Raw genomic sequence first — 11,684 nt, forward strand, 5'->3', positions numbered from 1 at the left:
CCCCCACAGTACCAGATATGCCCACCAACAGTGCCAGATATGCCCCCACAGTGCCAGATATGCCCACACAGTGCCAGATATGCCCACACAGTGTCAGATATGCCAACACAGTGCTAGGTATGCCCCCACAGTGCCAGATATGCCCCCCACAGTGTCGGATATGCCGCCAGTGAGCAATATGCCCCCACAGTGCTAGGTATGCCCCCACAGTGCTAGGTATGCCCCCCACAGTGCCAAATATGCCCACCACAGTGCCAGATGTGCCCCCACAGTGCCAGCAGCAGCACAGTACAACTCACCGTGCAGTGCTGGTTGGCTGGCTGGCCTGGGTGGCTCAAGTTGTCTACTTCTGCAGCCTGGTCTCTCCCCCTCCAGCCGCTGCCTCCCGCCACCACGACCGTCGCTGCTGCTGAGGGAGAGGAAGGAGAGATGTGTGATGCAGATTTGCTTCTCTCTCCTGCTGTCTGTGTGAGGACACTCAGAGCGTAACCTGCTGAGCGTCCTCACACAGACAACCGGAGAGCTCCCCCTTCCACCCTGCCTGCCGCTCCCCCCACAATAATACTCCCCATGGCCACCACTCCTTCTTCCACCCTGCCTGCAGCTCCCCCTTACATCATGGCTCCCGCTCCCCCGTCCTCACTTGTAGAGAGCAGGATGCGCTCCTCCTGGACCCTGACAGATCCAAGCAGCACAGCCTCAGGTACTGTTCAGTCTGTACCTGCGCTGTCAGCATGGTTTTTTTTTTTGGGGGGGGGGGGGGGTGTTGGCTGTTTGGCGGCGCGGGGTGGGGGAGGGCTTTTTGGCAGCGGTGGGGGGGGCGACAGAATTTGTATGGCAAACGGAATCTGCTGTGGCGGGGGGCGGTGGACCTGTACAGGCCACATAATTTGTTACGGCGGTACGGGGTACCGGCACACTATGTTTTAGTGGTACACCATACCACCCCATACCGCCATACTTACAGCCCTGGTTGCAGTAAAAATTTGTTCTTAAAATGGGCAAAATCATGTGCACTGCAGGTGGGGCAAAAACAGTGATAAGATTTCAATGCACATGCACAAACTAAGGTTTGTGGTCATCTTAGTTAAGGATGGAAAACTCCACTAGGAAACTAATATGGAGTATGCACAGTAGCGCTGTCCAGATTCAACAAGGTGCAGAAACCCTGACTGAAAATATGAGCTTAATGCTGATAGCAATCTTTTTTGTGTAATAACTTCTACAATATAATGATCCAATTTTGCCAATAAGGCAAAATAATGGGTTGTTTATGCTAAAGTCTGATACCATATTCATTATTTCCTAGTTCACAGTTTAAAGAGCCTTTGTTTAATGATGAACTTCCGAGTCGCATAACCTGTGGATACGTGGTGGTGAAACCAGATGTTGCAGAATTCACAGAGACGGCTGTGAAATTCGATGACGGGACTACTGAGGAAAACATTGATGCTGTTATATTTGCTACAGGATATCGATTCACCTTCCCCTTCCTGGATGAATCCGTTATTAAAGTTGATAATAATAAAATCAATTTATACAAAAACATCTTTCCCTTGAACCTGGAAAAGCCCACTCTGGGCGTCATTGGCCTCATCCAACCACTTGGTCCAATCATGTCGGCTTCAGAGATCCAAGCTCGCTGGGTGACCAGGGTGTTCAAGGGTAAGATCATAGGATGAGGTTTTCTGGCATCAAGAATGTGGGGTATCTTACTTTTCTTAATTTCATTACAATATTAAATGTAATTCTATTAACAATGTAATATAAATGTTTAGAAAGAACATACCCTTTACCAACTTAAAAATAAAAATGCTGAACAACAATTTTATGTTGGCATGTCCGAGACTGTAGAGCTAAAGCTTTGACACATTTTCCTTTTTGAGTTAACACCTCTATAGCCAGCAGCAAATTGTCCTTCTAATTAACTAATGAAGATTACTATCACTGTGCCAACACTAATAAATGTTGTTTGTTGTTGTTGATATCTTTGTTGAGCACAAATCTGCATAACTTTATACCTCAACACTGTCCCAATTTTTGCAGGACAGTCCAATATTTTTGATGACTGTCTTGCTGTCCCACCCATGGGCAGCAGGGTCCTGTGGTTAGGGGAACTGGAGGACCCCTCTGTCACTCACAGCTCTCTTTAGCAGAACATTGGTGAATAGATGTTGTGCGCATGTGCACACCATCTATTCACGGCAGGCAGAGGGGGTATTCTGTTGTTTGGTCAAAAGTATTTAGGTCAACAGGCAATAGCTCAACACATGAAAAAAGGGCAACATGGTCTAGGCCGACATTGACAAAAAGTCAGCACAAGCAAAAAGTTGACAGGTCAATGGTCCACACATGAAAAGTTCGACATAAGTTTTTCATTATTATTTTTGTAACCAAGTTATTCTTACTTTAGGATCCAGGTGTGCATAGACCCGAAACATGGCTAGCGTAGTGAATACACTCATACGGTGTGTATGTTGGCAGATTTCGACACCCATCTCCTATATATTTGGCTACATCTGTCACTCAAAGTGGGTGTCTGTGTCTATAACGCTCTGTTCCTGGACTTTCCTCTTAATGTGTGATTGCCTTCATCTGTGCTGAACACCTTTCTGAGAAATTAACCTGTTTAAAACAGGTGATGGCAATCATACATTAAGGGGAAGTCTAGAAACAGAGCATTGTGTCCCTCCTGGAGAGGGTCATGTTGGGAGGTATGTGACAGAGAACCAGCCCAGTGAGCCCACAGACAGTGCCAGACACCCACTGCCTTCCCATGTTGCCCAGCACTGCTACTCCACAGCCACCAGGTGAGCGCCCCCCTCTCGCGATTTGCGGCAAAACCTCCCCCCCGCGCGCCCCCCCTTCCGCGATTCGCGGCAAAAACACCCGCTCCCCCGCGACCCCCCTACTGCGATTCGCAGCAAAAATACCCCCGCGACACCCCCTCCCGCGATTCGCTGCAAAAAGAACCCCCCCACGACCCCTCCCGCAATTCGCGGCATAACACCACCCCGCGACCCCCCCTCCCGCGAATCGCGGCAAACCCTCCCCCGTGACCCCCCCCCCCGATTCGCGGAAAAAACAGCCCCCCTGCGACCTCCCTTCCGCGATTCGCGGCAAAAAGAACCCCCCCGCGACCCCCCCTTGCACGATTGGCGGCACCCCCCCTGCGACCCCCCTCCCGCGATTCGCGGCACCCCCCCCCCCCCCCCCCGCAATTCGCAGCAGCCCCAGGATTAAATGGCACATGCAAAACACTGACATGGCTATGGTCGACAATGAAAAAGGTTGACATGAGTTTTTGAAGATTTATTTTTTAATTTTTTTAATTTTTTCATATTCATTATCATGTGTCGACATGGACACCAATGAAGTGGCACACTTATGTCAACATTTACATGTGTTGACCTTTCTGTGTTGATTTTTTTCTTGTGGCGATTCGCGTCACAACCCCCGCAACCCCCCTCCGGCGATTCGCGGCACCCCCCCGCGACCCCCCCCCCTCCCGCAATTCGCGGCAACCCCCCACCGGAACCCCGCTCTCCCGCGATTCGCGGCACCTACCCCCCGCAACCCCCCCCTCCCGCAAATCGCGGCACCCCCCACGATTCGCGGCAGCCCCAGGATTAAATGGCACATGCAAAACACTGGCACGGCTATGGTCGACAATGAAAAAGGTTGACATGAGTTTTTGAAGATTTATTTCATTTTTTGAATGTTTTCATATTCATTGTCATGTGTCAACATGGACACCAATGAAGTGGCACACTTATGTCAACATTTACATGTGTTGACCTTTCTGTGTTGATTTTTTCTTGTGGCGATTCGCGTCACACCCCCCCCCCGCAACCCCCCCTCCCGCGATTCGCGGCACCCCTCGTGACCCCCCACCTCCCGCAATTCGCGGCAACCCCCCACCGGAACCCCTGTGAACCCCGCCCTCCCGCGATTCGCGGCACCCAACCCCGCGACCCCCCCTCCCGCAATTCGCGGCACCCCCCGTGATTCGCGGCAGCTCCAGAATTAAATTGCACATGGAAAACACTGACATGGCTATGGTCGACAATGAAAAAGGTTGACATGAGTTTTTGAAGGGTTTTTTTTTTATTTTTTGAATATTTTCATATTCATTCTCATGTGTCGACATGGATACCAATGAAGTGCCACACTTATGTCAACATTTACATGTGTTGACCTTTCTGTGTTGATTTTTTTCTTGTGGCGATTTGCGTCACCCCCCCCCCCCACAACCCCCACTCCCGCGATTCACGGCACACACACACCTCCCCCGCGATTCTCGGCACCCCACCCCGTGACCCCCCCTCCCGTTATTCATGGCACACCCCCGCGACCCCCCCTCCCATGATTCGCCGCAACCCCCGCCCCGTAACCCCCCCTCCCGCGATTCACGGCACCCACCCCCGCGCCACCCCTCCCCGCAATTCGCGGCACCCCCCCACGATTCGCGGCAGCTCCAGAATTAAATTGCACATGGAAAACACTGACATGGCTATGGTCGACAATGAAAAAGGTTGACATGAGTTTTTGAAGTTTTTTTTTTCATTTTTTGAATGTTTTCATATACATTGTCATGTGTCGACATGGACACCAATGAAGTGCCACACTTATGTCAACATTTACATGTGTTGACCTTTCTGTGTTGATTTTTTCTTGTGGCGATTCGCGTCACCCCCCCCCCCCCCCCCCCCCGCAACCCCCACTCCCGCGATTCACGGCACACACACTACCCCCTGCGCTTCTCGGCACCCCACCCCGTGACCCCCCCTCCCGTGATTCACGGCACACCCCCCGCGACCCCCCTACCATGATTCGCCGCAACCCCCGCCCCCGTAACCCCCCTCCCGCGATTTGCGGCAACCCACCCCGCGACCCCCCTCCCGCGATTCTCTGCAATCCCTCCTCTCCTGCGATTCGCAGCATCCACCCTCCCACAACCCCCCCTCCTGCAATTCGCGGCACCCCCCGCGACCCCCCCTCCTGCAATTCGCGGCACCCTCCGCGACCCCCCCTCCCGCGATTCGCGGACACCTAAGTTGCAATACAGGGCATCTTTCATACAATTCTAACCATATTTCTCATATACAAACGTTCACAAATTAAGGGGGCGCAGCCCCTTACGACGGTGTGAAGAGCGCCCGTAGGGCGCGATGAATCACCTAGTTAAATATATTTCTGTGTCGACCATAAGTGGTCCACATATTGACTGTTGACCTAACTACCGTCGACCTAATAATCCACACCTAGCAGACGGACTGGGGACATGCCAGCAGCTACCAGAATGCTGGACATGCCCCCACAAAGATGGCAAATGTGGGCATGGCTCAAAAGCGTGGCATTGCCACAGAGCCATTCCTCCTTTTTGCTGAGGCCACACCCCTTTTCCAGGAGTGCATGGCACAGGAGACTTGATTCCTGAATACTAATAGTTGGGAAGTCTGTAACTTGAGTAAGCTGTTCCTAAAATAATGCATTCTTTCAAATCTGACAAGATTTCTTGGGCTACTTTATAGGTATAATAAGAACTTTTGAAGAAAAATCTGTTTGTACAGGCTACAATGTTTTATGCAATTTGTGTTAGTAAAAGTGCATTTGCTTTCAGGTTTGTGCATATTACCTTCTCCAGATGAAATCTTACGGGAGGTTGAAAGGAAGAAGAAAATTTCAATTAAAAGGTATTTTTTGATAATGTTGCATGAAGGATTTCTTCTACACATCTTTGAGGGGCTGTATTCAATGACCTTCATTATTTTTTCTCACTATGGGCGAGATGCACTAAGCCTTGAAAAGTGATAAAATGGAGAGTGATAACTCACCAGCCAATCAGCTCCTACCTGTTATTTTTCAAACACAGCTTGTGACTTGGTAGTTAAAAGCTGATTGGCTGATGGTTTATCACTCTCCATTTTATCACTATTTAAGCTTAGTACATTTGGCCCTATGTAAGGAAACATAAATTAAATATTAAATACACAGATTTGTAAACTTTTGAGAATGACAACATTCTATCCATGAAAATATAGTGTAATATTGTACAGGCCAATATTGTACAGGTAAGAAATATATTCTTACCATTTGTGGTTGCATCAGATGCGATCACACCAGGCGGAGTGTGCAGCAAAATAGATAAGTATGTTATATGAAAATCAAAGACGCCTATTACAAGCAAATGACTCATGTTACTCTAGTGACTCGAGCTACCTCCTAGGATGCAGCATGGGATGAAAGCACCCACCAATGGGGATTTTGTGGCACCCATGGTGTTGTGCAAGCTGCCCATTGCAGAGGTCAGGAAATCTCCATCCTACCACAAAGGTCCTTGGCCTCTTCCTACATCCTAAACAGTGTTGACATATCTCTGTTTTTCCAAATGAAGCTCTTTGCTACCCTTGTCAAAATGTCATCATATCATCAATGATAGTATGATGGCAGCTTGTGTACAATGCCACAGGACCCATTTGTGCACCTACATGACCATCTTGATGCTACATACCACCCAACATGACCCTCTCCTGGAGGGACACAATGCTCTGCTTCTGGACTTTCCTCTAAATGTATGAGTGCCATCACCTGTGTTGTACAGGTAAATTGCTAAGAAAGGTGTTTCAACACAGGTGATGGCAATTATAAATATAGAGGGAAGTGCAGGAGCAGAGCAATGTGTCCCTCCTGGAGAGGGTTATGTTGGGAGGTATGATGCTACAGTCAGAATTACAGCTCACATCAGCAGCTCCCACTGTCCTCCTGGTCCATTTCCTTCCTTGTTTCTTCCCACCAGTGCCTGCTATGCTGCCGATCACTGTTGATCCTGTAGCATGGTCAGCAGCCACCACCCCATGGCCGCAGAGTTTAGCTCTGCTGTGGAATTTTAAAAATCATTGCCTTTTCTGTTTGGCCACCAGATACTGCAGAGAGGAGCATCTTCTAGGAAAATATAGTCACAATGTTTGCGATGGTCTGATAACCAATGGTCCAAAGTTTGTGTCGATGTTTCTAAAAAAAGAAATAAGTAATCTTGTATATTTTTTTAAATAAACAAGCTTAACTAATTCAGTCATGGAATTTTAAATATAGCTAGTTATGTGGGTTATACGCCCCAGGATTTAAGAGAAAAATTAAAAAATGTCCTAATCAGCCTTGTTATACTGTATTTGTCAATAACATATACATATTTTGCATGATTTTTGTATAATTGAACATTTCAGGTTTGGTACAACAAGAGAAAACAGTTTACAGCAGGATTACGTTGAATATTTGGATGAGCTGGCTACAGAAATTGGCTGTAAACCTAACATTTTGGGACTCCTTCTGAAAGACCCCATTCTAGCTCTGACCATTTTCTTTGGCCCTTGCACACCAGCACAGTTCCGCCTCACAGGCCCAGGACAGTGGCCATTGGCCAGGAAGCAGATTATGACCACATGGGATCGGATTTTAAAGCCAACCAAAACTCGGGTGCTAAAAGAACAACAAAAATCATTGTCGGTGATATTTGGATTAGGGGCACTGTGTGTTCTTATTCTGTTATCGGCTGTCATTTTTGCCTTTTAAAATCTCTGTTTTAAATATAGTGGCATTATGTTAGACATACATTAGATCAACCACTAAACGTCGACACATGATGGGCCTAAGATTGATAGGGTCGGAAGGTCGACACAAGAATAAGGGTGACAATGGGAAGGTTGACAGTGAAAAGGTCGACATGAGTTTTTCACATTTTCTCCAAAAACAGGAGGTATTTCATACCCTACCATCCACTAGGGCGTGGAAGGAGAATAGATTAGTGTGAGAGGCACCATGCCCAAAGCTTGGTGAGCACTATGATCTGCGGTACAACAATATGGTGTCCAGTCCATGGTGACTTACATCGATATTTGGCACAAAAATCCTGAAAAACTTATGTCAACGTTTTGACTCTCGACCTAATGCTTGTGTTAACATTCCGACCCTATCAACCTTTGACCTGTTCTGATCTATTTCATGTGTCGACCTTTAGTGGTCGACCTAATGCATGTCAACCTTCATTCTATTGCCCCATACCTGCTAAATCAAAGAAACTTACAAGCTATTACATGTACCCTCAGTTTTTCTCCCAGTCCTGTCACCCCCACCCAGCGGTGGTTTCGGAACAAAAAATGGCTATGAAAAAAAATGAGTAGAAGTAGCCTCCCAAATGCAGAACCAGAGTTGTAAGGTGTGGTATGTAACGATGGACCATAGCAACATCCTAGGCCCCTGCCACCGATCTTGGTCCTTGTCGCGGGGTCGGCGCATGCGCAGTAGCTTCTTCGGGACTGTGCATGCACTGGGCACCAGTCTCTATGGGCTGCTTTTACAGCAGCCCCCAGAGGCATATTCAGGGTCCCGGGTCCGGCACATACACAGTATTGTCCTTGTATTGTGCATGTGCGGAATCCGTTTTTTTATGGGATGCCCTTCAACAGCCCAAAGAGGTGTCCCAGAGGGAGGAAACACATCCCAATAGGACTGCCTTTGGTGACTGGCAGGTCGGACTTCCAATAGGAAGTTTCTGCCAGTCACTGTGAAGCCAGAGCAGTCTCACAGACTGCATCTGGCTTCTCTTAGTCAGAGAACCGTGGCGGATTTTACCTGGTGGCTACAGCCCTGCAGCCCATAGGTAAAAACTGCCACTGCTCAGCTCCCTGCAAGGGCTTAACTACCATTGGTGCAAGGGGTGCAGCTGCTATGGGGCCCAGAGCTGAAGGGGTCCATCTTGACTGTCTAAGTCAGTGGTTCCCAAACTGTGTGCCTAGGCATCCTGGGGTGCCTCAGGACACTTACAGGGGTGCCTTGGGTTGGTGGGCCAGGATCAATTCATATTATGAATGCTCAATGTAACAGGCAAACCAGTGCTTGTGGCTGCCAATCATAATATACGTGGACAAACAGGAGCAAATCCTGTCCCTCACCACATAACTGTGACATATAAACACAATGTACTTAATTTTATATTTTTTTCTGAATTTCTCAATAAGAAACATTTGGCTTAGGGGTGCCTTGAAAACATTTTGATGTTCTAGGGTGCCATGATTCAAAAAAGTTTGGGAACCCCTGGTCTAAGTAATATATTTTACATACACTTTTCACCATCAGTTGCTAAATAGGGGGCCCTTACAAACTTTTGCCAATTTTATGCCAAAAACCTTATATATGATAATTATAATTGTCGTGGCTGTATGGTGCACCTGCTCTCTTGTTCCTACATTGAAGTATTAGCTAGGTAGCATATACTATTCTAAGTAGCTAGGGGTACAGTCCAGACCCCCTCTCCTCAAGCTAATACATTTTATTACCAACAGTTTGGGTAGAGATGCTTCTGTTTCCTTTACTCTAGCTATATTTTTATTTTAGATTTTAGATTTAAGGTAATTTGAATTATAATATTGTGGCCATTTCTATTATTTGCAAAACACTTTACTTATCATATATAAAATACCTTATTATTAATATCCAGCTAAAATGTACCTGTTTAAAAAGTATAAATATTGTCCTGTTTTTTTTTGTGTTTTTCAGAATATCTGTAGATGTTGTTCTAGCTTATTTGCAATAGTAGCAGTTTTAATCCGTTAAGAGAGAATTTTTATCAGCTAGTGCTGTAAGAAGAGTTGTATTATTCAGGCTTGATAGTGGATACTTGTATCCTTCTTGTTCAAAGATGTATACATGATGGGCGGCTGTTCCCACACCAATGCGTTTCGACTCAATAGTCTTATACTGTAGTCTTTTTTTCAAGGTAGTCTACCTTGAAAAAGACTGTTGAGTCGAAACCCGTCGGTGTGGTAACAATGAGAGCTCATGGAAATTCTAGGTACACATTGCGGATCATGTGGTTGATGTCCCACTTAACCCATTTGACATCTACAGTAGATGTGTATATACCATTTTTCTGGTTGTATGGTAGCCTTCCATCATGTATATTTTCATTGATTCTGTTTTAAAAAATTTAAATATTTTTGGAATAAAAAAAAGGTTTTCAATGTAAAATATGTGAGTTACTCATTGGCCATAACTTGGACCTGAGAAGATTTTCAAATATACATTTATAGGAGTCAAGGACCAATTTTTAAGTAAGCATTCATTTGAGCACCCTATATTGTTTCCTATGGTTGGCTGTAGAGTACAGTAAAGATACTTTGATATGTATTGTCTACAGGGCTGGCGCCACCACTAGGCAGCTCTAGGCATTTGCCTAGGGCGCCAGCCACTGGAGGGCGGCACTTTGCAGCCTGGAAGTGGCAGCCACTGTAGTCTGCAGCCCCCGTGGAGCCAGGTAAGCATAGCCCGCTCCCGCGTCCCCCCTCCCCCTCCAGGGTTTGTGGATGAATTAAGATGTTTGTGCTACGGGGAGGAGGGGGGATGTCAGGACTCGTGTGAAGCTGCCCAGTGCCGCCGGGGGGAGGATGGCTGTCCGCCACCAAAGCAGTGCTGTGGGGAGGAGGGGGGTGTCGGGAGTAGCTGCCCAGTGCCGCCCCCCTCCCCCGTGGATTGCGGTAAACGGCTGCCCCCTTTCTGAAACTGGTCAGAGGAGGAGGGGAGCAGAGTGCAGTGGGTTGGGGGGATTTCGCCTGGGGCGCTGACAGGGCTTGCACCGGCCCTGATTGTCTATCCTAAATTGTGTAAGCACCCAAGTGAGCATCCTTACAAATATCCCTTCTACCTTGGTAGAATTCCAGCACACCAATCTCTGGGACCTAGACGATCCATGGAAGCTGATTCCACGTTCTGATGTTGTGCATAAGAATACTGTATATGAACAATATACTACAATGTTCCTATATTTTCTCTTATATTTGCATGTTGAACACTTCCTTCATACATTATGAGATTGGTCAACAATCTGAAAAATGATAAATTACTTCACCCTAGATCTTAACAGTGGAAAGCAGTATCTTCTTTTTTTTTAATTATGTACAGGTCTACCTCATGCTTGTATACATTATCACTATTCTCTGTTTTTATCTCTTAGCACCCCTTTTGCTGTTGAACAAATATGTCTCTACTCCTTCCTCCATGCAAACCTACCACTCATGCCCGGTATGGTTGTGTATGACTCGCCGACTGTTGGGCTCTCTACAGTCATTATACCGACATCGGAATCCCGGCCGCACAAAAAATCCCGTTGCAGGTTCAGTGGTTTGCTCTGCTTGCCATAAATTCTATTCTCCCTCTATGGGGGTCGTGGACCCCCAAGAAATCATGACTGTCAGGCAGTTAACAGTAAGGCTTCCGAAGTTGGTATACTGACTGTTGGGATCCTTACTGTCGGCAAATCATCTGGCACCCCCCAGTATCTGGACCATAGAATCTATGTTGACTGTCAATAGGTCAACATTACATGGTCAACTTAAACAAAATGTTGACAGAAAGCATAATGTGCACATATGCAAAGGTCGACATTTTTTTTTTCATCATACTTTTCAATCCACGTTGACTCCAACTGGTAATCGTTATTTGTCCGGCAATGTGCCCTGAAGCAAAGGGATGTGGTACACTAATTTGGGGTCATGAAGAAATCTACTAATTGACACATATAGCTTAAAAAATGCATGTGTTAACAATGTCTGTGTCGACTTTTTGCATGTGTAAACTTTTTGTCAGTGTTGACCCAGTTACTGTCAACCATTTGGTGTTGACCTATTGAC

General features: G+C 46.8%; 1 protein-coding gene across 2 annotated transcripts in view; it reads left to right on the forward strand.

Annotated features, from left to right (window-relative positions):
- LOC146026372 (dimethylaniline monooxygenase [N-oxide-forming] 2-like) overlaps positions 1-9,939 on the forward strand; it is a 57,016-nt gene extending 47,077 nt beyond the window's left edge. For both annotated transcript variants that reach the window (XM_083156988.1, XM_083156989.1), the window contains 3 exons: positions 1,310-1,665; positions 5,624-5,696; positions 7,227-9,939. In XM_083156988.1, the coding sequence (XP_083013114.1) occupies positions 1,310-1,665; positions 5,624-5,696; positions 7,227-7,572 (775 nt within the window). In that variant the 3' untranslated portion in view covers positions 7,573-9,939. The remainder of the gene's footprint in view (positions 1-1,309; positions 1,666-5,623; positions 5,697-7,226) is intronic.
- Positions 9,940-11,684: the final 1,745 nt, after the last annotated feature.

This window comes from Crinia signifera, chromosome 8, assembly GCF_055691185.1.
Source record: "Crinia signifera chromosome 8, ASM5569118v1, whole genome shotgun sequence".
Classification (NCBI taxonomy): Eukaryota; Metazoa; Chordata; class Amphibia; order Anura; family Myobatrachidae; genus Crinia; species Crinia signifera.